At 46.9% G+C, this 25,942-nt stretch overlaps 1 protein-coding gene across 1 annotated transcript in view; it reads left to right on the top strand.

Annotated features, from left to right (window-relative positions):
• EMP2 (epithelial membrane protein 2) overlaps window positions 1–25,641 on the top strand; it is a 32,227-nt gene extending 6,586 nt beyond the window's left edge. Inside the window, exons 2-5 of the mRNA XM_081889422.1 lie at window positions 16,691–16,810; window positions 17,755–17,845; window positions 21,587–21,733; window positions 22,195–25,641. Of these exons, the coding sequence (XP_081745548.1) occupies window positions 16,733–16,810; window positions 17,755–17,845; window positions 21,587–21,733; window positions 22,195–22,382 (504 nt within the window). The 5' untranslated portion in view covers window positions 16,691–16,732 and the 3' untranslated portion in view covers window positions 22,383–25,641. The remainder of the gene's footprint in view (window positions 1–16,690; window positions 16,811–17,754; window positions 17,846–21,586; window positions 21,734–22,194) is intronic.
• The last annotated feature ends 301 nt before the right edge of the window (window positions 25,642–25,942 follow it).

Genomic DNA, 25,942 nt, shown 5'->3' with positions numbered 1-25,942 from the left:
GCTGTTTTAGGGGTTGTTTTTAAAAGTCTGGAACGGATCAATCCATTTTGCATTGCTTTCTATGGGAAAGCGTGCCTTGGCTTTGGAACGCTTTGGTTTTGGAACGGACTTCTGGAACGGATTAAGTGTGAAAACGAAGGTAGCACTGAATATCATTTTCAGCAACATATACCCCTGTACCTTAGTATATGCCTTCTTGTACACATCACTCGGCTGCAGAACTGTGCTGCAAATTTTGCAGAAGTATGAATGTCAAAAGCCACCTGCATTTCAATTTGTGAGTTGCTTTGGAAAGTACAAATTAAGTCGGTTTGCCTTTGAATGCAAACTGAATTGAATTTCTCCCCACTCCCACACCCCCGGTCTGTGTGCCCTTTAACCTGCTTTTTAAAAAAGCCCTAAGCATTGCAGGGTCACAAGGGCCAGAGCTAAAACTTTGCGCAAACGCTGATCCCTCTCTGCCCAAACCCCATTTCCTGAAAGTGTCATCTTGGGTGAGTGAAGGGTCTGAGGGCTTGCAAGGCATGGGAAAGTTTTGCTAAGAATCGCACAGCTGTCATCGGCCATGACTTTGCCCTGGCTGGCTGAGGGGTGGAAGTCGGGCACACCCCAAAGTTGAACGGAATATAGTGGCGAGACAGAGAATGCCACTCAAGATCTTGACAGACAGTCGCTTCCCCGCCCGGTTATCCTGCGGATGAACTGTTCCTCTGGCCCCGTCAAGCTCATGAGTCAACCTTCAAAATGGGGTGGGAGTCTCAGGGCCAACAAGTGAGGAAAGAGCTGCGCTTTGGGAATTAGTGTCAGAAACGCGTCAGACAATGGCGTGGTTGTGTACTCAGAATATTGTGGTGGCTGATTTAATGTGTTTAATCAGGGGAAAAACCATTGCTGACATTTATTAAGGACTGGGAACCTTCTTCCGGACTTGTTGCATGGAAGAAGAAAAATGAGCTCATAATATCTGGGTTTGAAGATGGAAAAATATTGGCTTGTAGAAAATAGAATAGTAGGATGTCCAATTTGAGTGGATACTTTGAATAAGTTACTATATTTAGCTGGCAGGCAGAGAACTGGAAGGCTTTCCATATGCTTTATTTTTTATTTTCTTGTTCTCCTCACTCTTTTCTTTTGATTTCTTTTCCCTTCTCTTTGCTCCTGTTTTAGATTAGGTTTTAAAAGCATTTCTTTTATTCTGGTGTGTTATAAAAAAGATACTTGATGTTGGGTATAAACTTTTGTATATCTTTTGATCAGTATCAATAGAAATTAGAATGTTTTGGGGGAAGATAATATTGTGGTAGCTGCTGGTTCTGGAACATCTCTCCCTCACACACTGATTTTTAGTTATCTTAAAAATCCCATCGGCATTAGCTCAATGAATCATAGAATCATAGAATCATAGAGTTGGAAGAGACCGCAAGGGCCATCGAGTCCAACCCCCTGCCAATGGAGGGGGCCTTTGCAACATCTGCAGCTCTTTTATGGTGGAATGGAATTTTGCAGAAACTGGTGCCCACCAGAGATTTCAGACTACAATTCCCATCAGCCCCTGGTTCAATATGCAGGACAGAAGATTGCAGAGTGATGGAGCTGTGGATGACGGACGTTTAAAGCTGGAAGAAAAGGAGAGTGCCACAGGCCTCTGGAAATGTGGCAGCACAGGACGTTGTCTTATAGTGAGTGAGATCATTGATCCATCTAGCTCACTATTGTCTACACTGTGTCCAGTTCTGGGCACCACAATTTAAGAAGGATGTCGACAAGCTGAAACATGTGCAGAGGAGGGGCAACCAAGATGATGATGATTTATTTATACCCTGCCCTTCCTGGTTCAAAAACCGGGCTCAGGGCGACTAACAACAAATTTAAAACACTTAATTGTAAAAGCAGCACAAAATACAGTATAAAAACATGAATAACAATAAAATTCAAAATTCAGAAATCAATTTAGGGGAAATAAGCATTAGGTAATCCCCAAGGCTAGCTGGCTGAATTGGTCCAGGGGAGGCCAGGGGAGAATTAGCTGTGGGATCCCAGAGTGGGTGATCTTCATAAAAGAGGAGGGGGAGGGAAGAGAAGGGAAATAAAAGATCAGGCTGAATTCAAATTAAAGGCCAGGCGGAATAGCTCTGTCTTACAGGCCCGACGGAAGGAGGTTAATTCCTGAAGGGCCTTAGTCTCATGGGACAGAGCATTCCACCAGGTCGGAGCCATCACTGAGAAGGTCCTGGTCCTGGTGGAGAATAGTCTGACTTCCTTGGGACCCGGGACCTCTAAACTATGGTTATTCATGGACCTTTAGGTCCTCTGCGGGGCATACCAGGAGAGGCGGTCCCATAAGTACGAGGTCCCTAAGCCACAAAGGTCAAGACTAGCACCTTAAACCTGACCCTATGCTTCACCGGGAGCCAGTGCAACTGGTAAAGCACTGGGTGAATATGCTCCCATGGCAGAGACCCCATGAGGAGCCTCACTGCAGCATTCTGCACCCACTGGAGTTTGTGGGACAGTTTCAGGGGTCTGGAAACCAAGCCTTGTGAGGAACAGTTGAGGGAGCTGGATATGTTTATCCTGGAAAAGAGGAGGCTGAGAGGAGGTAGCATGGCCATCTTCAAATATCTTAAGGGCTGTCACGTGGAAGATGTGGCAAGCTTGTTTTCTCCTGATCTGGAAGGCAGGACCTGAACTAATAGCTTCAAGTTACAAGAAAGGAGATTCTGGCTACACATCAGGAAGAACCTTCAGGCAGTAAGGGCTGTTGGATGGTGGAACGGTTTCCCTTGGGAGGTTGTGGACTCTCCTTCCTTGCAAATTTTAAAGTAGAGGTTAGATGGCCATCTGTCATGGAGGCTTTAATTGAGATTCCTGCATTGGACTAAATGAATCTTGGGATCCCTTCCGACTCTACAATCCAATGACTGGCACTGACTTTCTGGGATTTTGAATAGGGGTCTCCACCAGCTGCACCTGGAGACTTGGGACTTCCTGCATTGCAAAGCACATGCTCTTCCACTGAGCTCCAGCCCTTTCCTTAAAAGTAAAGGAGGATTCTAGTCTTCATGGTTCTCAGTGAAGGGTTAAATTAAACAAGAGCATAGAGAACCAGCATGCGCTGAGTTAGACCTTTGCTCCATCTTGCTCCAAATTGTCTACATGAGACCACATAATACCAGTCCTGAAAGACCTACATTGGCTCAGTACGTTTCTGAGCACAATTCAAAGTGTTGGTGCTGACCTCCTGCTCCCAAACAAATGGATTCAAGCTGCAGGAAAGGAGATTGTGACTCAAAATCAGGAGGAACTTTCTGATCGTAAGAGTTCTTCAACAGTGGAACGGTCTCACTCGGGAGGTTGTGGACTCTATTTCCTTGGAGGTTTCTAAGCAGAGGTTGGATGGCCATCTGCCATGGATGCTTTAGCTGAGATTCCTGCATTTCAGGGAGTGGACTGGTCTACCACTGGGAGATCTCCTTCCAACTACAGTGGTACCTCGGGTAAAGTACTTAATTCATTCTGGAGCTCTGTTCTTAACCTGAAACTGTTCTTAACCTGAAGCACCACTTTAACTAATGGGGCCTCCCACTGCCACTGTGCATGATTTCTGTTCTCATCCTGAAGCAAAGTTCTTAACCCAAGGTAATATATCTGGGTTAGCAGAGTCTGTAACCTGAAGTGTACGTAACCTGAAGCATATGTAACCTGAGGTACCACTGTATTTGATGATTCTAACATCCCCACGCCCATTTGACAAATGTCATGTGACAGGATCAACGCTATCAGCCGAAGGACAGAAGCAACCCTGTCCGTGAAGGATAGTTTCCTCGTGCTCCAGGATGATAAGCCTCAAGACTCTCACAAGGATGTTATTAGGAAAATTAAGATGATGGCACCGGACACATCTCAATGACTTCTCTACCCTACTTGGGCAAAAGGTTGCCAGAGAGAATGGAAGGAAACGCCAGCCAAAAGGTCACCCTTTGGGCACAGTCAGTGGCCTGATCGCCACGCCTGGAGCTGTACTTTGTTTTCTAAAAAACACACAAAAACACAGTGTTTCCTAAATGTGTCACACAGGTTATCCCAGTAATCCTTACAAGCCAGTAAAGGAGCAGAGATGCACAGTCTCTCGATTTACAGTTTCGCAGCTTTAAATCTCTCTCATTCATATATATATATATATATATATGCTTTCGTAGATTTTCACGGGTACAGGAATGCAGGTTTTGGTGTCCTCGGGTGTCTTCCCGTGTAAAAGTTGGGGTGTCTAGGCGACGTTTCGACGAGGTCTCACTCGTCATCTTCAGGCTGGTGCTTTCGGCTTCTTGTTACTGGAACAGAGCAGGATCTCAGTGTTTGAGTTCCTATAAATACTGTTGAGGGGGTGTGGTGTATAGCCTCCAATGTTCTGGGCAGAGAGGAAGTTCCCAGGCTAGTGTGCCTTTTCTTCTTTTGTTCCTTAATTACTTGAGGGATATCTTGAGTGATTTCTTGAGTGATATCCTGAGTACCACTTAGGTGGGTCATTAGGTGTGGATTAGTTGCTAAAGTCTTTGTGTCTTGACCTCTTGAACTTTGTGAAGAGTTTTTCTGAGAAGATGGCTGTACTGCACTTAGTTGTGCTCTGGCTTGGCTTCGTGTATAGGGGCGAGCTGTGGTTTTGTGGCCTGTGTCAGCCAGATCTGTGTAGGGATTGCCAAGCCAGAGCACAACTAAGTGCAGTACAGCCATCTTCTCAGAAAAACTCTTCACAAAGTTCAAGAGGTCAAGACACAAAGACTTTAGCAACTAATCCACACCTAATGACCCACCTAAGTGGTACTCAGGATATCACTCAAGAAATCACTCAAGATATCCCTCAAGTAATTAAGGAACAAAAGAAGAAAAGGCACACTAGCCTGGGAACTTCCTCTCTGCCCAGAACATTGGAGGCTATACACCACACCCCCTCAACAGTATTTATAGGAACTCAAACACTGAGATCCTGCTCTGTTCCAGTAACAAGAAGCCGAAAGCACCAGCCTGAAGATGACGAGTGAGACCTCGTCGAAACGTCGCCTAGACACCCCAACTTTTACACGGGAAGACACCCGAGGACACCAAAACCTGCATATATATATATATATATATATATATATATATATACACACACACACACACACACACATATACATATACATATCATTTTCAACAATTATAAAACATACTTTTATATATCTTATACATTTTTTTTTTACTTCCGCCAATCACATCTGAAAATTTTCCAATCTTTTCCACTTAAACTCCAGCGGGTGCAGAATGCCGCGGCAAGACTCCTTATGGGGTCTTCGCTGCGAGACCATATTCATCTGGTATACCAGCTACACTGGCTCCTGGTGGGGTACAGGATCAGGTTTAAGGTGCTGGTTTTAACCTTTAAAGCCCTATACGGCCTAGGACCCTCGTACCTACGGGACCGCCTCTCCTGGTATGTCCCACAGAGAAATTTACGGTCTGCAAATAAAAACATCCTGAAGATCCCAGGCCACAGAGAGGTTAGGCTGGCCTCAACCAGAGCCAGGGCTTTCTCGGCCGCGGCTCCAATCTGGTGGAATGCTCTGTCACAAGAGACTAGGGCCCTGCGGGACCTGACATCTTTCCGCAGGGCCTGCAAGATAGAGCTGTCCCACCAGGCCTTTGGTCAGGGCGCAGCCTGACCCCCTCCTCTGGCAATCTGCACAGAATTTTGCTTAATGGTTGCCATCAATTTGATTTTAATTAATTTTATAATGAATGTTTTTAGAATGTTGGATTATTTTAATTGTTGTTAGCCGCCCTGAGCCCAGCTTCGGCTGGGGAGGGCGGGATATAAATAAAATTTATTATTATTATTAATAATTTACATTTTTTACTTTCGCTATTACTCATAACTAATGTCTCTCTTCTTTATCTTCTTTGCAATATTTCATATATTCCTCTTTACAAAACTTGCTAAACCCCGCTGCCAAGCCTCCACCTGATTGGTTGGCTACCTGGGGGCGTGGCGTGTCAGCCAGGCCATCTGGTCAGGGGCCGGAAAGTCCCCCCCCCTGCCAACGCGGGAAACAGCTCCTGCTCACAACTCCTCCCCTCTGTAAGAAGGAGAGGCTTTCTCTTTCAAGGAAACAAAGGCTGGTGGTGGACAATTTGGTCTTCAGCCTGTCGACAAGCCAATTCCATTTGGATTGTTCAAGGGAGATCTTTTTTCCCAGGCTCCCGGCAGCGGCGTTACTAGCCACTCCGGCACCTGGTACGGTGCATGTGTCAGCCGGGGCTCCACTTCGTTCTGGGGTGCTGCCAGGAGCTCCGCCCCTTTTCAGCCCCTCCTGCCTGGCCACCCCCCCCCCCCGTGGCAGCTGCTCTCGCTGCTGCTGAGGTTGCAGGGAAAACCGGGACGAGGAGAAGGAAGAGGGGGCAGGAGGCGGAGATCCGTACACAGCCCCTGCTGCAATTGACTGGACGGGGTGGATACCCTCCAACTTCTCTCCTCCAGCAAACCAGACGTGGGGCACCATGGAGAAAAGCGGGTGGGATGGACGAGGGGAGAGAAGATCAAAGAGACCCGGGGGTGGGGAGCGGTGAAGGAAGTGTGGAGAAAGCCAAGAGTGAAGGATGACTAGGGGGAAGATGGAAGCAACGTGAAGGCGGGCGAGAGGGAGGGATGAAGGGGGATGAAGCCAGAGAAAGAAGAGCCGCCCATGGGGGTGGGGCAAGCCAAGGCAGGGGTGCGGTGTGGAGCCCCTCCTTGGTCTCCCCCTCAGCTGGGGGATGGCTAAGGGAGAGGCGGTGGGCAGGCTCCCAGGGCCAGCCGCTTTACGTTACGTTTCTGGACTGAACTAAAAAGTTTCATGAGCCCATTAGAATCAACAACAACTCATATTTTTGTCATTTTGTCACGCCCCCCAACTGATGATACCCGGGACGGACCGCACCCCCTTCTTCTGCCCCTGGCTCACGGGCATCCTGATCAATTATAAGGTGTTCATAGTTTTAACGTTTTTTAAAAATAACCCCCCCAAAAACATAGGATGGCTTGCCGACCTGGGCTCCTTCGGGGGGCGGGGGATGGCAAAATTTAAATTTGATAAATAAATAAAGCTATGTATGCTACGCTGCAAAAACCCGATCTTACCCGCTGAATAGGATCTTATCAGTGGAAAACCCAGAGAGATATTTTGCTAACACGAGCTTCAGTTCTGCAGGCAAGATTGCATTTTTGCATTAATCAGTATCTTAATCAGTATATATTAGCAAAATACAGCGCAAGCAAAAGTGTGAATGAGCATTCCTTCTCTTACTCTGCACTTAGAGAAACCTGGTGCAGAGTACCGTAGCACAAGGGGCTCTCCCAGATGACTTATTTGTTGAACATTCATCCTGATTTTCTTGTACCTGGTTTATGAAGGAGTTAGATTATAACCTGTCTTTATTATGCAACTGTTCTGATTTGCTTCTGGGACAGTCCATCCTGGGTTTTTCCTTTAATGTCTTCCCATTGGTCCTTCATTCACCCTCCGCTTTTCACTTTCCCTGTCACTTTCCTAACAGCATTTCCCTGTCACTTTCCTAACAGCAAAAATCAGTTTATTTTTGGAAGTGGATTCGTTCCACTAGTGCAACAGAGCACTCTAATCTGCTTCAGCTGCACAAAACTAATTTCCTGGTATCCGCTGGAATCCCAGAAAATAGCAACGGTCTGGAGGCATCCCAGGTCTCACTCAATGCCTGCCATGGAAATTCTGCATGAGCGTGATCTACCGTATTTTTCGCTCTATAGGGCACACCGGACCATAGGGCGCACCTAGTTTTTGGGGGGGAGAAATAAAGATTTTTTTAAAAAAATTCCCCCCAGAGCCCCAAAGAGCAAAGAAGCCATGACAGTGAGCGGGTTGGATCCCGCTAGCTGTCTTGGCTTCGTTTTCAGCCTCGGGGCTGGGGATCCGGGAGTGAGGGTGAGGTTGCGCTCAACCTCGCCATCGCTCCCGGAGCTTGCTGCTATCCGCAAGCCTTCTGAGCCCGGCGGGAACTCCCACCGGACTCCAAAGGCTTGCAGATAGCTGCCCTAAGCCCGGGGTGCACAGCACCATGTTCCCCAGGCTTCGGGATGCAGGCAGCTATCCGCAAGCCTTTGGAGCCCGGCAAGAGTTCCAGCCGGGCTCCGCAGGCTTGCAGATAGCTTCCTGAAGCCTGGAGAATGAGAGGGGTCAGTGTGCACCGACCCCTCTTGCTCTCCAGGCTTCAGTGAAAGCCTGCATTCGCTCCATAGGATGCACACACATTTCCCCATCATTTTTGGAGGGGAAAAACTGTCCTATAGAGCGAAAAATATGGTAATCCCTTTAGCCGGTATAATGGTGTAAAAGTCAAGTCCCTGCCTTGGCCTGAGCCCTCAAGTTCTGCCAGTCTGAGGAAGACAGAGTCTTAACCTAAGAACTGCCTTCTTGGACCAGACCAGAGCATCCTGTTTCCGCCAAAAGTCCAGCCAGATGCCCTTCTCCCCATGGGAAATTGCAGCACACAATCTGTCAAAACAACCCAGAGAAGGAATGAGATAAGGAATGCAAACTGGAAGGATATGTGAAAATATGTCAAAATAGCTTTGACAGGCCTAGTTTGAAACTATTCAAATAGGTTTTATTCCAAATAGTAATCTCTGCTGTGGCCAGAGAAACCTGGATCTGCTTAAGAAGATTGTATAGGATCAGGATTTATAGGGGAGTAGATGCCATTTATAGGGGAGTAGATGCAATTTAAGCAGATGCCACTCTGCTTAAAAAGCAGAGACATCACCTTGCCAACAAAGGTCCGTATAATTAAAGCCATGGTTTTCCCAGTAGTGATGTATGGAAGTGAGAGCTGGACCATAAAGAAGGCTGATCGCCGAAGAATGGATGCTTTTGAATTATGGTGCTGGAGGAGACTCTTGAGAGTCCCATGGACTGCAAGAAGATCAAACCTATCCATTCTGAAGGAAAAAAGCCCTGAGTGCTCACTGGAAGGACAGATTCTGAAGCTGAGGCTCCAATACTTTGGCCACCTCGTGAGAAGAGAAGACTCCCTGGAAAAGACCCTGATGTTGGGAAAGATGGAGGGCACAAGGAGAAGGGGACGACAGAGGACGAGATGGTTGGACAGTGTTCTCGAAGCTCCCAGCATGAGTTTGACCAAACTGTGGGAGGCAGTGGAAGACAGGAGTGCCTGGCGTGCTCTGGTCCACGGGGTCACGAAGAGTCAGACACGACTAAACAACTAAACAACAACAACAACAAGATGCCACTCGGGCCTCAATGCAAGCTTGGGGGAAAATCAATATTCAGTCAGTGATGTGCAGTACAAATTTCAGTATCTGGGATACTTCAGTGGTACGATGAATAGACAAAGCTGCTTCAGCTTCTGGGTACACATCACCAGCTCACAGGGAAACAGTCATGCTGCCATACCGTCCAAATTTTTCAGAACAAAAAAATTGGGATGCACATCATACGCCACAATCTCAGTCGGCAAAAAAAAAGAGAGCGCTATTTGGGGGGCACAAACTTATGCAGCTCCCCCAAAAGTGCTTTTTTCGGGGAGCAAGAGGGTGGTTCAAGAGTGCACAGGATTGCAGTACCCAAAATGGGTTCTGTGAACCTGGATTGCTAATTTGGTTAGAGTGAGGTCTGATAACGCCAATCTTGCAGGTTCGATCCCCGTAAGGAACAGCTGCAAATCCCTGCATTGCAGAGGATCGGACTAGAATCGGGGACCAGCAAACTTTTCCAGCAGGGGGCCGGTCCACTGTCCCTCAGATCTTGTGGGGGGCCGGACTATATGTTGCTATGATTATGACCCACATTTTTGGCAAAAACCCTTATTGGGACCAACCCCAACGTTGCCCAAATGCAATTTTCTTTTGGAGGGGGTGTTCCCTCACACACCCACACTGCTTCCTTTGCGTTTTAGCATTGACAGTTATTTCTCTAGTAAGGTGGGGAGGGGCTGAGGTAAGTGCGCCATTCCTGTCAGCCCTGGAGAGTGTGTGCGCATGTGTGGGTGAAGGGAGAAGGCCGGCGATGCTCAAGCAAAAACGTTCTTTTCCACGCATGAGGGAAGACGAGGCAGTGGCGGCTATTTACCTTTCCTTTTTTAAAACATAATTTTTATTGAATTTTTCCATATTTCATTTTAACTTAATACACATATTCACAACATCTTATTTGCTCAAAGTGAGCTTTGACTTCCTTCTACCTCTCTTTCTAACATCCCTATAGCCTATAACATATCTTTCGCATTCCCACAATCATTTCTTTATCTATAATCACCTTAAGAAATCACATTCTTATTTATAAATCAGCATCATAATTTCACATTACAAAACATTTCACGTTAATGCTACAAACGTTTTTTAATGAGTACAGTTTTCTTTCAAATAATAAATAAATTTGCTCCAGTCCCTTTGATATTTTTCTTCGGGCCGATTCCTGATTCTCCCCGTCAGCTTCGCCAACTCCACAAATTCTACCATTTTTATTTTCCAGTCTTTCAATGTAGGGAGTTCTTGCTGCTTCCACCTTTGAGCCAAGAGGATTCTTGCTGCCATTGTGGCATACATAAATAAATTTACATCTTTTTTATTAATTTCTTCATCAGTTAGCCCTGATAAGAATGCCTCTGGTTTTTTGCTAAAGTTATATTTTAATATTTTTTTTAATTCATTTTTTAATTCATAATGTCCCAGAAAGCCTTGTCCTTAGCACAGGACCACCACATATGTAGGAAGTTCCCTTCCTTCACCTATTTACCTTTCCATGGCTCGCACTGTGTAGCTAACAGGTGGCCTCCCCAGCAGAGCGCAGAACTGTTTTGGAGTGCAGCCGTCCAGGCGCTCCCCGCTTCCTTTGGCCGGGAGCACCGTTGCCACAGACCCTGGCAGGCGTCGCTCCCGAGACGCCTTTGAGCCCTTCCTGAGGTCAGTCGCCGGCAGCTCCATGGTGGAAATCCAAACTGCAGCTCCTTTTCCCTCTTCCCCGCCCCAGAAGAAAAGATTACTGCGTGTGACGAACAGAGAAGGGGCTTTTCTCGAACAGCCGCTTGCCTCACTTTTGACCCCCAAGCCTGGCTGAGTCGCAAAAACCATTGTGCGCACTACGCCGGCTGCCTGGATTCCCGGACCATCTGCAGGCCGGATCTGGAAGGCAGTTGGGCCTGATCCAGCCCGCAGACCTTAGTTTGCCGACCCATGGACTAGAATCAGCCTTTCTCAACCTGTGGGTCCCCAGATGTTGTTGAACTACAACTCCCATCACCCCTAGCTAGCAAGGCCATTGCTCAGGGGTGATAGGAGTTGTAATCCAACAACATCTGGGGACCCACAGGTTGAGAACCGCTGGGTCCCTTCCAATTCTGTGATTTTGTGCTACTCCAGAGCGTAGAAACCAAACCAATGGATTCAAATGACAAGAAAAATGACTCTGACCAAACATTGGGAAGAACTTTCTGACAGTGAGAGCTGTTGGACAGTGGAAATGAACTCCCTGGGGAGGTGGTGGTTTCTCCGTCGTTGGAGGTTTTTAAGCAAAGTTTGGCTATCATGTATGATCTAGTTGAGATTCCTGCATTGCAGGGGGTTGGACAAGATTGTCTTTGGGGTTCCTTTCAACCCTACAATTCTATGGTTCTACAGAACCAACTTTTCACCATTTCTATTTTCCCAGGGATTTGGCCAGCATCTATGGCTGGTTGTGTGGGGTCTATATATCTTTGTCTCATTTTTATTCCTGGGTTTCATTCCTGTTGCTTCAGGATTTTTCTGTTGTCGGAAAGGCTTTGTAAATGCAGTAAACCTTGACCTAACCCTAAGCCCCCAGCTGAGGGCATGTATTCCCTTTTTCTAAGGGAGACATTTGAGCAGGAGGAACAAGGCCTGTGTCTTATTTTGGGATTGGCAAATGGATGAGATGATACTGAGCCCCCCACCTTGAACAGTGTCAGAGCCAGTGTGGTGTAGTGGTTTAGAGCAGTAGACTCGTAATCTGGGGAACTGGGTTCGCTTCCCCGCTCCTCCACATGCAGCTGCTGGGTGACCTTGGGCCAGTCACACTTCTCTGAAGTCTCTCAGCTCCACACACCTCACAGAGTGTTTGTTGTGGGGGAGGAAGGGAAAGGAGAATGTTAGCCTCTTTGAGACTCCTTCTGGTAGTGATAAAGCGGGATATCAAATCCAAACTCTACATGCCTTCTGTTTCTCTCTCAAACTGCACCCCAGCCCACCCTTGAGTGGTCTCTGCTCCATTCAGGGCAAACTTTTTGACCCCTGCCTATTGTGTACCTGAACAGCGAGCTGTTTGTTCAATGGCAATTCAGCTTCCTGCCTTGGCCTGCCGAAAGGAAAACCCAAGTGCTTTGTTCCAAACCAAACTCCAACTTTCCCTTTCCACACCGTGCTGTGGAGGGACTGGCGAAACGGGGGAGAAATATCCTGGCCTTGCAGAAAGTAAAAAAAATCCCTGTTAAGGGGAGTTTGCAAAAGAGTGTTCTAAGAATTTCAAGGTCTCAGATATAGAATAAATATTCATAAATGCACACCTATCTAAATATATGAACCATGTGTCTGAAATAGTACGGGAGAGCAATCCTGAAGCCATTTTGACTCTCCCAATGACCTCAAATATTCCTCTGCAGTAAGGGAGGCAAATGGGGAAAGCCTTCCCATTGTCTTTTTGCTTACAAATCCTGTTTTAAGGGCATATTTGTCCATGAATAGGGTGAGCCTGTGACCTGTATTCAGGAACTAAAGTAAACGGCCACAAAAGAATGGCTTTGCTGCCCAGGTAATGCAATCAGTGACCATTATCAGGTATCCTGGTTGTAGACTGCCTCCTTCTCTGATGTATGTATGATTTTTTTTGGGGGGGGTGGTCTTGGGCTTCAGGGTGGGCTATTTCAAGAGTCTGTATAAGAGCTTGCACACCACTGTTCAGGGTTCTCCCTCCTGCGTGTGGTGGGTGGGGACCCTGTTACAACAGTATATTTTCCTTCAATAAAGATCAGGCTTACTAGCCGCTTTGCTTCTCAATATACTCTGGTTGGCCTCTGTTATTTTCTCCAAACGATAGGGAACCCACTTAAGGACTCTGTACGAGCTCTGGAATACCCCATAAGGGAAAGGGAGCAGTTTTTTCTTATAGCAAGAGGATGGTGTCTGGCCTTCCTAGAGCCTTGGGAAAACTCCCCCTCAAAACCCATAACCACCAAAGTGACAAATATAGGGTGACATTTACGGACAGGCCGTGGTTCAGTGGTAGAGCAGTAGTAGTAGTAATAATAATAATAATAATAATAATATTTTTACCCCGCCCATCTGGCTGGGTTTCCCCAGCCACTCTGGGCGGCTTCCAACAAAAGATTAAAAACACATTAAAACATCAGTCATTAAAAGCTTCCCTAAACAGGGCTGCCTTCAGATGTCTTCTAAAAGTCTGGTTGTTGTTTTTCTCTTTGACATCTGGTGGGAGGGTGTTCCACAGGGCAGGCGCCACCACCGAGAAGGCCCTCTGCCTGGTTCCCTGCAACTGTGCTTCTCGCAGTGAGGCCCTCAGAGCTGGACCTCAGTGTCTGGGCAGAATGATGGGGATGGACATGCTCCTTCGGGTATACTGGGCCAAGACCGTTTCCGTTTATTCCGACGGTAACAGAAGGGGAACAGCTCAAGCTCCCAGGTGCCTGGGTTCAACACCAGATCCGATGGATTCCTTTATGGATCTCTGGGTTGTGCAGAGAGGAAGAGGGCTTGGCTGTCGTCTTCCCAAAATTAAAATGCGAAAAAGAAGGAAGAGGAAATGAGGCAAAATGGAACCAAGAGAGAAAGAACTTCAGGAGAGCTTGGCTGAATCGGACCAGCATTCTGTACTCAGAGCAGCCAACCAGATGGGAATGGGAAGAGGACAAATACGCCCCACCTCTCCCAAAGCTGCACCTCTCGCCGTTCCTACTTTTCAAGTGTTTTTACCTGGTGGGAATCTCCCTTTGAGCTGTGATAATGCCTCTTGCTTGTCTGGATACAGGATGGAGAGACCAGTGTGTGCATGTAGAAACCCATGACTTTGGCGTGGCTGGAATGTAGGCTAATGTAGAGTCACACCTGTCTCTTCACCCACCTTTGCCTCTGGACCAACGCACTGCTGGCATGCGGCCCACAAAGGAACACAGCCAGATGCCCCTGGGAATGCCAGAAGCAGGGCATCAAGGCAGCCGCCCTTCCCCTTGCGTGCCCCTGGAATTTGGTACTGCCAGATAGATTGCCTTGGTGCATCGAAGCGCTCTCTCTCTCTCTCTCTCTCTCTCTCTCTCTCTCTCTCTCTCTCTAGCTCGGCTAATTGAGGTCCAGCTCCAAGGGCTTTCTGGCGGTTCCCTCACTGCAAGAAGCAAAGTTGCAGGGAACCAGGCAGAGGGCCTTCTCGGTGGTGGCGCCTGCCCTGTGGAATGCCCTCCCATCGGATGTCAAGGAAATAAATGACTATCTGACGTTCAGAAGACATCTGAAAGCAGCCCTGTTTAGGGAAGTTTTTAATGACTGGTGTTTTAATGTACTTTTAATCTTTTGTTGGAAGCTTCCCCAGAGTGGCTGGGGAAACCCATCCAGAAGGGCGGAGTATAGATAAATTATTATTATTATTATTATTATTATTATTATTATTATTATTATTATTATTATTATTATTATTATTTATTATTATTATTCACCCTCTCCTCCGGAAGATGGGCCTGCCCTCCTTTGCATTCAGCAATCTGAGTTGATCGAAACCAGATGCTAAAACAAGACTTAGCTCTTTTTAACTGTTTTGAAAACGTTTGTTTTTCTAAGCCACAAAGCAACAACCCTTAGTCTGCTCAAAATGAAAGACGACAGCTTGTCTGGGGCTGCCAGCTTCGTTTTGTATTTTTATTTCCCAAAAAAAGAAAAGGAAAAAAGAATCAAGGTACATAGGCTGGGTTAGTTTGCATGCCCGAATGCCACAGTGTTAGCTTAGCAAGCTGCAACAGATGTTCCTTTGCCTCGCCAAAAGATATGGAACGTTGGATCTAAAGGGGATTGTTGAAGCAAAAAAATAAAAGTATATGAAACCCCAGTAGCGGATTGGTTGACAAAGACCTGTGCGTGAGAACTTTCGAGATTCTCAGTGGTTCACGAATTCCCAGTGATACGTCTGCCTTCGTTTCTTCCAAGAAATCCCTCGCTTGCTTCCATTCTGCCGGAGCATGTGAAAATTGCAGTGTGTCTCATGCATGAATTTATTTTCAGGTTTCTAGGCCTTATGACTGCAAAATCTTCTTTAAATCACAGATGTTACAGAAATCTATTTCTTCCCAGCCATCTCAAAGTACACACTGCCAGAAATGGTATGATAAGACTAGAGTCAGAGTAAAGAGACCCTTTTTCAGTAAGAAATAAGCGCAGCTCATTTTTCTTCCAAGCTTGCTGCTGCAGTGGGCCCTCTGTTCTTTGTCGGATTCGCTCAGCCAGTCTGTGCAATTGCCAAAGGCTTACGCCGCCATGTTTTATATAAATTTAGTGAAATAAATAAATAGGCTACATTGAAGTGGTGCAAAAGTACAGGGTCTTCTCACACACCCATCTCTGTTCCAAGCAAGCAAGTGGAATTTTCACTGTCTAAATGCACATTTGAGGGAGGTACAGGGATGCGGGTGGTGCTGTGGGTTAAACCACAGAGCCTAGGACTTGCTGATCAGAAGGTTGGCGGTTCGAATCCCGTTGCTCGGTCCCTGCTCCTGCCAACCTAGCAGTTCGAAAGCACATCCAAGTGCAAGTAGATAAATAGGTACCTCTCTGGTGGGAAGGTAAATGGCGTTTCCGTGCGCTGCTCTGGTTCGCCAGAAGCGGCTTAGTCATGCTGGCCACATGACCCGGAAGATGTTCACCGGCTCCCTCGGCCGGTAAAGCGAGATCAGCGCCTCAACCTCAGAGTTGTTCGCAACTGGACCTAATGGTCAGGGGTCCCTTTACCTTTACAGAGAAGGGGGGTGGCCTGGGGAGGGTTTTGAGGGCCACATAACAAGGTCTGGAGGGCCACATCTCCCCCCAAGGCCTCAGATTCCCCACCCCTGGACTAGGATCTGGGAGATCTGGGTTCAGGTCCCCATTCTCAGCCTCTATGAAACTCACCAAGTGACTTTCAGCCAAACATTTCCTCTCAGCCAAATCTACCTCACAGGGTTGTTGTGGGGGAGGGGGAGGAGCGGGAAGGGGGAGAACCAGGTGACCACTTCGAACTCCTTGAAGGAAATAATTATATCCTTGTGGGTTGGGGATATAAATATAATAATAATAATATAATATAAATAAGAATAAAAGCTTGTCTGTGTGTCATGTGAAGGCAACTTTGATTTGTCTATCTGAGCAACGGATGAAGGCGGAAGCCAAAAAGTTGTTCTATAGGAGTGTTTTTCTTTATGTATGTATGTGTTATTACAATGGTACCTATAAAACCTTGTTTGTTGTATAGATAGCATAATACGTATGGAATTGTATTGTTTATGTTCTGTGTTTTAAGCCACTTGGTGGTCTTTTGAAGAAAAGGTGGCATATAAATTTAATAAGAAATCATCATCATTTCACAGTAAACACCCATTTCCAAAGCTCTGAACCACTTTCCCTCCTTGTCTTTTGGTACAGCATTCTCTTCCTCTAGACTAGAGCAACCCTTCCCTCGCAAAGATGCTGATTCTCCTCGCCTTCATCATCGTCTTCCACATCAGCTCGGCTGCCCTTCTGTTCATCGCCACGATTGACAGCGTAAGTTGCCCGCGAACAGCAATTTTTAATTTTTTGGGGGTGTGTGTTTGTGTGCCTGGTGTTCAAAGATGCAAAGAAAGTCTTTGAAATGGAAGTGAAAAAGACTCCACAAATTGAAAGTGGAGACACTCTTCTGTATTTTACTGGAGGGGCTGGATGTTTTGAACCTGTTGCCACCATCGCCCTCCCTGACATTGGCCTTTGGCTGCTTTCAGCCTCCTCTAGAGTAAGGATATGGGAGCCAGCCATCTACCCTGGTAAGAGGACCATTCCCCTCTGAGCTGCATATAAGGCAGGCTCCTTGGAGTGCAGGAAGTGACTTTGTTGAAGTGTATCGATCATTTTGATGGATGATTTCTGATATTTAGAACTTAGCCCCCCCAGATGTTTTGGGACTACAACTCCCATCATCCCTAGCTAACAGGACCCAGTGGTCAGGGGGTGATGGGAATTGTAGTTCCAAAACATCTGGAGGGCCGAGTTTGGCCATGCCTGGCTTAACTGAACTGTAATAATCATTTGGATGAATTTGTTATCTGCTTTATTTATGTGCTATTGTACTTGAAAATGCTATTGTGATTCTCGTGAGCTGGATGCCCTGAGCTCAGCATTTGCCATTGGAAAAGTGTAATACAAATGTTAAATCAAATCAAATTGGGAAGACCAGCACCAGAAACTTTATTGTCAGCTAACTCTGGTTTTACTTAAACCTAGACTTTTTTTTGGGGGGGGGGGAGAGTAATATTGAATTTTTTCTGTGTTTGTCAGGTTCTTGTCATTTTTCAATTTGCCAACATGCTCTGTTTGTATTTTGATGTTTTGAAACGTCTGCTGGAAGCAACTTTGGGCACAGCTGATTGTGGAAAACTGGCATCAAAGTGAAATTGACATCAATCCTCCAAGATCTATACTTTCATGTGCTTTTTCAAATCATCCTTCTCCAGGCCTGGTGGGTCGGGGAGGACTTCTCCACAGACGTCTGGCATCGCTGCCTCAATGGCACTAACTGTACAGCCCTGGACGAGACCTTCCCAGGTGAGTCATTTATGCTTCAAATCTGTGCTTCCAGGTATCATAACAAAGCTGCAGAGATAGTGCAGGATACAGTGGTGCCTTGCAAGACGAAATTAATTCGTTCAGCAAGTTTTTTCTTCTTGCGAGTTTTTCGTCTTGCGAAGCACGGTTTCCCATAGGAATGCATTGAAAATCAATCAATGCGTTCCTATGGAGACCGTCCGGGGACAGAGGGGAAGCGCCGCGCGCCTTCCCCTCTGTCCCCGGACCTGTTTTAAAGCAAGGGAAGGGGCAGCGGGGAGAATCGCTTCTCCCCGTTGCCGCCCCTTGGTTCAAAAGGGGTCCAGGGACAGAGGGGAAGGCGCGCGGCGCTTCCCCTCTGTCCCCGGAGATTGTGGGGCTGGCAACGGGGAGAAGCGATCTTCTCCCTGCCGCCCCTTGCTTCAAAAGAGGTCCGGGGACAGCGGGGAAGACGCGCTGCGCTTCCCCGCTATCCCCGGAGCTTGCAGGGCAAGCTTCGTTTTGCGAAGCAAGCCCATAGGGAAATGGGTCTTGCGAAGCGGCTAAGAAAACGAAAAACTCCTTCGTCTAGCGAGTTTTTCGTCTTCCGAGGCGTTCGTCTTGCGGGGTACCACTGTAGTGCGCACCCCGGAAATGATCTCTTTCAGCTTCTGCCTTCTGGAAGAAGGTACAGGGTTATAAAGACTAGGACTAGCTGCCTGAGAAACAGTTTTTATCCAAATGCGATTTTGGTTTTAAACGCAGTATAAGGTAGTCTCCATGGGAGTGGGATTACTTCGTTCCCCCCACCCACCATCAATGTCTTCCCAGGAGTGTGTATTTTTTTTAAAAAAAATGTGACATCATCACAATAACATTTCCCCATGCACTTCTCTTCTTCATTGGCTGGAAAATGTGATGACATCATGGCGTGCAGAAATGGGCGTTGGCGAATCTTTTTTAAGGATGTTCCTGAGTAGGGTTGCCATACATCTGGATTTTCCTGTACATGTCCTCGTTTTGGGGGATAAAATTTTGGTTCCTGGTTTTTTTTGCTTGACTCCTAAAAAGAACTACATTTCCCATGGGGCCTCTGCGGTGAAGCAAGCCCTGTGATTGGATGCAGGCAGTTCCAATCTCGCTGCCCATTGGCTGTCCCGGGTGCCGCGCCTGATGCCGGAAGGGGGAGGAGGTAGAAAGTGATGATGGTAGCCGAGACGGAGAGTGGGGAGGGCATCCAGATGAGGATGGAGGGTGAGAGGTCTGCAGTGTCCTAATCTGGGTCATGGCCTGGAGAGACTTGCTTCAGCTGTTGCAGAGCGGCTGCAGTTTAGGAGCTGTTGGTGGGTGTTATGCAGGAGCTGGGCACTGCGGAAGAGGCTCGCTGTGCGTTGGCAGGGAACCTACTTATGGGGCGATAGGTATAGTTGGCTGCCAGCCGCCTGGGTCCCCTTGTGTGCGGTGCCCTTGCCACGGCTGCCGGCCATGTACCACAGTAGCAATTACCGGCAGCGCTTGGAGACCTTGCCTAAGAAATGCTCTCCTGTGAATAAATCTAACAGTACTGTGGTAGCTCGGGTTACATATGCTTCAGGTTACAGACGCTTCAGGTTACAGACTCTGCTAACCCAGAAATAGTACCTCGGGTTAAGAACTTTGCTTCAGGATGAGAACAGAAATTGCGGGGCGGCGGCAGCAGGAGGCCCCATTAGCTAAAGCGGTGCTTCAGGTTAAGAACAGTTTCAGATTAAGAACGGACCTCCAGAACAAATTAAGTACTTAACCTGAGGTACCACTGTAAAACTTTCTCCTTCTGATCAAGAAACTAGTAGATAATACAGCAATTCTTTCTAGGTTGCTTAAGCACAGAGTAGTACAGTGGACGCTCGGGTTGTGAACATGATCCATGCGGGATGCGCGTTTGCATGCGCTTCTGCGCATGCGCGACCGCCGAAACCCAGAAGTAACCTGTTCTGGTACTTTCGGGTTTTGGCGGTCCGTAACCCAAAAAACTGTAACCTGAAGTGTCTGTAACCTGAGGTATGGCTGTAGCTCATTTTGTAGATACAGGAAAACCAGATTACCGGTATATATGGCTAGATACTAGAACCATTATGTTAAGAATAAAACACGATGCAGGCATCCGTCTCAAAGCTTGCTTTTCAAAACAATAATGGTATAGTTATATGACTTTTTAAATATGCTTAGCAATTTTTATATTAATTGGCAACTAGTTTAAACAGTGAAATATAGGTGTGCAAAGCAGGAAGTGGTGGTTGGGAAGTTAAGAGCTGTTTGACAGTGGAACGATCTCCTGTGAGAGGTGGTGCTCTCCTTGGATGTTTTTAAGCAGAGGTTGGATGGCCATTTGTCATAGATGCTTTAGCTGAGATTCCTACATTGCAGGGGGGGTGGACTAGATGACCCTCAGGGTCCCATTCAACTCTACAATTCTATGATTCTATTGCCTCTACCTGCCCTGGTTGCATCTCGTAGTTAATCCCCTGATTTCGCTGATGTCTGAAGAACAACAGAAGGAAGGGCAGGGCGGGCTGGCACAGCCAGACTCTGAAAAGTTCCTCTTTGTGGAAATCGCATTTATTTGCGGAGCGGGAGGGCAGGAGGAAATGGATTCAGGAGAGTTGGCAAGAGGCTGACACCTTTTCTTATTGCCACTCTGCGCAAGCAGTGGCGGGAGGAAGTCGCTGGCAGGATGCAGGTGGGTTCCAAGAAGGAAAAATTAATGGGATGATTATTTTTTTATATACTATAATTTTTATTTTTTTTAAAAAAACAACCAGCCCGGAAATTAAATGTGACTGTCAAGACCTCAGAAAACAAACACTGAGACGGTGCAGGGACTAGACTGCTAGCGTGGGAAGGCAAGCGTCAAGAGATGCTTTGCAGATGTATTTTGAACCACTGACTACAGCATCCAAGGATGACCATCGAAGATCTGACCCAGCAATATTGGTTTGGGAGGGGTGGCAGCATATAAAAATCCATAGAGACCTTGGGGCAGATCCTTCGTTGAGAGAAGTGAGGTTACAGGGAACCAGGCAGAGGGCCTTCTCGGTAGTGGCACCCACCCTGTGGAACACCCTCCCATCAGATGTCAAGGAAAGAAGCAACTACCTGACATTTAGAAGACATCTGAAGGCAGCCCTGTTTAGGGAAGTTTTGAATGTTTGATGTTTTATTGTCTTTTTAATCTTTTGTTGGAAGCCGCCCAGTGGCTGGGGAAACCCAGTCAGATGGGTGGCATATAAATAATAAATTGCTCTCAATAAATTATTATTATTAGTAGTAGTACCCCGCCCATCTGGCTGGGTCTCCCCAGCCACTCTGGGCAGCTTCCAACAAAGATTAAAAATGCATTAAAATGTCACACATTAAAAACTTCCCTGAACAGGGCTGCCTTCAGATGTCTTCTAAATGTCAGGTTTATCTCTTTGACATCTGATGGGATGGCGTTCCACAAGGCGGGCGCCACTACCGAGAAGGCCCTCGGCCTGGCTCCCTGTAGCTTTGCTTCTCGCAGTGAGAAGCAGTCCCAATCTTCTCCTACCTGCTTTCTTAAATTCAGACAAGGGGTTGACACTGGCTCTCTCCCCCTTAAGTCTCAGGGTTGTCCTTGTAGAACTAGCAGAATCCTAAGAGCTGGGAGGGACCACGAGGGTCATCTAAGTCCAACCCGCTGCAATGCAGGAATCTTCCTAAACACACTGTAACTGCTACTTCCTCCCCACGTGTGTTTTACAGACTACCAGTCTATCCAGGCAATTCAGGCGACGATGATCCTCTCCACCATCCTCTGCTGTGTGGCCTTTTTCGTTTTCATCCTCCAGCTGTTCCGCCTAAAGCAAGGCGAGAGATTCGTCTTAACATCCATCATCCAGCTGCTATCCTGTGAGTACCTCCTCCCGGTTGAAGGATGGGCAGCAGCCGCTCTCACAAAAGAGAATGGAGTTGTGACAAGGAGCTGTCACACAGACCCATTGCGCCATAAGACAGCACGAAGAGCCTGGGGAGGGTGCTCCCCATCTCTTCTCCCAATTAACCTCCGTCTCCAGGGCCTACCCCATGACACCACTGGCGCCATCCCCGTGACACCACCAGGGGCTGCCCTTGGGTTGCATCCCAGACCCTGAAATTTCTGGGGCCAGACCTGAGACCTAAGTCTCCCCTGTCCAGGAACTGATTAGACCCAGACCACCTCGACAGCAAGATGGTTTCATGGATGCTTAGTGCTTCTTCCTGATTGCTTAGAGATCTTTCAGTCTTAACTTGCCGAGAACACCAGGAGGCTGGTTCCGGGCAGGTCTATCCTCAACCCATTCATGGGCTTTCCCCCTTCTCTCCCTTCCCAGGTCTGTGCGTGATGATCGCTGCGTCCATTTACACGGACCGCCACGAGGAGTTTCACATGGGTCCGCAGTACGACTTTTTCCAGGTGTCCAGCGGGCAGTACGGCTACTCCTATGTCCTGGCGTGGGTCGCCTTCTCTTTCACGTTGCTCAGTGGAATCATGTACCTAATACTAAGAAAGCGTAAATAAAACTGCAGCGGCTAGTTGAAGGAGGAAGAGAGAGAAAAGGAAACGGTCTGTCCGTTTCGCAGTACTGGGAGTCCAGTAACTATTTTGTATATAGCAGAAGAGCGGTTTTGTAGTAAGGAAAAGTTATTGTCTGTATTTTTTGTCCTGCCACGGCCCCCTTCCTCCTCCTTCTCCCTGCTTGGTGTTGAAACAAGGACTATGGGAGGGGGAAAATGCAGGTGAACTGGAACAGCTAACCCCCCCCCCCCTGGTGTGGGTGGGGTACCTTAAAGGCAGCCCATGCCTATGGTAGTCTCCCAAAAGTCATTGATTGTACCTATTCTTGTTTCCTTTTCTTATACAGCTTTCAAAACAGGTAATGTTACTAGGCATTAATAAAAAAAGCATCCCTCCCCCCAGCTGGTTATGGCTCTGTAGGACAGATGTGAACAGCTGGCAGGGCACAGTAAACATTATTCTGTCGCTAGCAACATGTGCTCAACTGGACGTCTGGGATTCTTTTGAGAAATAGGGATGGGATGGTGGTGGTTCTAGACTGCCCTTGGCCACAGAATAATTCTGTGGATCTGGGAGATAATCCTGCAGCCGTTAGTTCCTCCAGTGATTGAATGCCAGCCTAGGAGGTTCTTTCTAAAAAGCAATGGTTTGGTGTGACGCTGGCAAGCTCAACGCTATGGTTCTGGGCTGATCTCAAGGGTCCCTTTGGTTTGGCGCAGTGCCCGTGTGGTTTATGGTCATGGCAGGGGGTGGCAGAACAGGGGTGCAGCCTACTCTAAATCCAGCTTGGACACATCTGCCCATGCCATGCTTCAAAATAATTCTAGCTGGGAGTGTCTTAAGTTATCGCTACGGAAGAGTGTTCTGCTGTGATAGGTGTGTAGTTGAAGAGCCCTGAAAGGTTCAGAGAACGTTACTTGCCTAAGGCTGAAACAATTGCTTTGGGACTGATCCTCTTCCTGCTGAACCATGTATCCAGAGCTACCTCAAGAAGCCGCAAAGATGGTCAATGCCTTGATTGACACCCAGAGAGGCACTTTCCCAAGCCCACCACCTCTCAGCTTGTTTCTGCGGCGGCAGTCCCGCCGTGCCTTAATCTTTAGTATTTCTCTGCGTTTTGGAAGAATTTAAATGGGAAGGCTTGTCTGTCTTTGAGAAGGCACTCAATCTCTCCATTCAAAAGGGATCCTAGGTAGCAGGGCTGTGGAAGGGCCTTTTCCTTGCATGGATCATGGAGAGCTGTCAGCACAGTGGCTGTCAGAAAATAAGTAACACCACCAAGTTGTTAGGGGCTGGCAAAAATCATTTGGGAGACCAGATATGGCCCTAAGAATTGCCACCCCTGCTGTAGGCAATATTAGGCTTAGGCAAACCAAAATTTCTGACTCAGAAGAAAGCACTGGGCACCCAGCTTGACGTCATTTTAGCAGGAAAATGTCAGTGCTAAAGCACAGCTTCCCTACTTTCAGGTAAATACAGCAGGCAGGAAGACTCAATTTTTATTTTTACAACCAGGAAAGAGCCACCCAACACTACTGCTTTATTCCAGAAGAGTTTGGGATTCCTGATTGTCCCAAATCACGGCTTCAATCAACCAACGAGCCAGTATTTGGCTAACTATCTGGTATATTTGTTGGCAAATATATCAGGTCTTTCCAATCTGTCTGACAAGTTTACTCACCAAGTCACCTGGTTTTCAAAACCCGAGGCTCTTATTATTAGAAGGGGGGAAAACCTTGAATAACCTCAGGCTGCTCTTAAGGATCCCATATTTCACCCAGGAGCCTTGTTCGTATAGCTACAAATGTCAGACCGCCTTAACAACAACAAAGATGGCTTTATAGGGCATTAAAAGATATTAATGGAAAAGGACGACCCATCGATCACTAAGGCTGCAAAATCCTTCTCTCTGTTCCTAGGGTATCAGTCCCCTTAAACTCAACAGGGACTTTCTTCTGAGTAAGCATGCTTAGGATTTCTCTGTCTGCAGGGCTGTCAGCTGATCTGCATCCTCTTGAACATCAGCTGCCTTTGGAATCATGCTGCCATCCAGTTTAAATTAAATGTGCATGTAGCTCATTTGATCTCTCAATACGAGGGACCTTTTTGAGATTTCGGAGAATGTGCAAGAATGCAGCTATTTAACAGGCAACCATTGTGAGGGGTGTGGAAGAGAATTTTTTAGTGGGAGCGCTTTTTTGTGTGTGTTAAATATGTTTTCTTTTGCATCTTCGTATGGCCACTTCCCCTCTGTAATCCCCCTTTCATCTCTCAAAATGGTGCTCTAGAAAACCTGTCCTTACTATCGGCATTTTTAAAAGGTATGCCCAACTTGAAATGTTAGCATAAGCCTGGGGGGCGGGGAAGGGATGGGAGTGTTTTAGATCCTGCAAACAAAAACATTTGGCCAAATGGATAAACTGGTGACAACTCATTTTAAGTAAATCAGGCCAAGTTAAAAGACCAAGTTGATGATCCCAGCTCTTCCCAGAATCACTTTTATGCTCCTGTATGGAACATAGAACCATGCTTTTTGTGTGCCTGTAGTGACATCTTTGAAGCGATGGTGTATAGAGAGAAACCTCGTGACTTTTGCATGGTTGGGATAGACCCTACTGTGCAAAAAGAACCAGATCTGTTGCTCCACCCACCATTGGCATAAAGCCACTGAAAGGTTGCCCACACTCTGTTGTCGTTTCTCCCTCCTCTGCGCAATCCCAGATTTATTGCACCCTATTCCTGTACCATCCTCTCAAATCCCCAGACATTCCGCATGCAGCCACACATACATTGTATGCAAGAATCTGCGCCACCATTTATTCTCTGTTCTAAAGAATGAACTAGTCTGACCAGGTGTGTTTTTTATATAGATAGAATTTGTATTTATGTAAAAAAACAAAAAAAAATGTACCTGTACATACATAGATAACATTATGCCAATTTTATTTTCTGACCACTTTAATAGAAATTTGAATTGCAAATCATAATATAACCAGATAATACAAAAACCCCCAATTCTGACAATGCTATTATTGCCTTTGCCACTTGCCTGGGAATAATAGGCACTCCTTCGTACGTTAGTACTACCATTTTTCAAGTTCTGGGGCTGGGGGAGAAATTGAGAAATCGAAAAATGCTTAGCGGAGGACAGTGATTGTCAAGACTGCTAGCTTAGCTCTACCGACTGTGCCTCTGTTGTTTTGTATTTTATATACCATCTGTGTACACGGAAATAAAAGTTACAACCAGTATTGTGCCGATACCGTGTTGCAGTTTGGTTTCTTGGCAGCATCTGCCTAAACGCTGAAGGGAGCCCAGCGTTTTTTAAGAGATGCTAGATACTAAGATGAAGAAGAGGTAGGAGTGGGTGGGATTGTACGACCCATGCACACAAACGCCTGCCAGGTTCAACCAAGCGTTCTGAGACTAGCAACTTTCATTTCGTTCTCAAGCAGCCTTCTAGCCCCAAGGACTGGGAAGACAGGCTTGAAAGTGGCGCCTGACTGGATACTTGGAGGTGGAAGGCATGCCGCTTGGTGCGTCTTGAGAATTTCAAGTGTTCA

Source organism: Podarcis melisellensis (assembly GCF_964234715.1).
Source record: "Podarcis melisellensis genome assembly, chromosome: 14".
Lineage (NCBI taxonomy): Eukaryota > Metazoa > Chordata > Lepidosauria > Squamata > Lacertidae > Podarcis > Podarcis melisellensis.
Note: the sequence above shows the minus strand (reverse complement) of the source record. Positions and strands in the feature narration are given on the sequence as shown.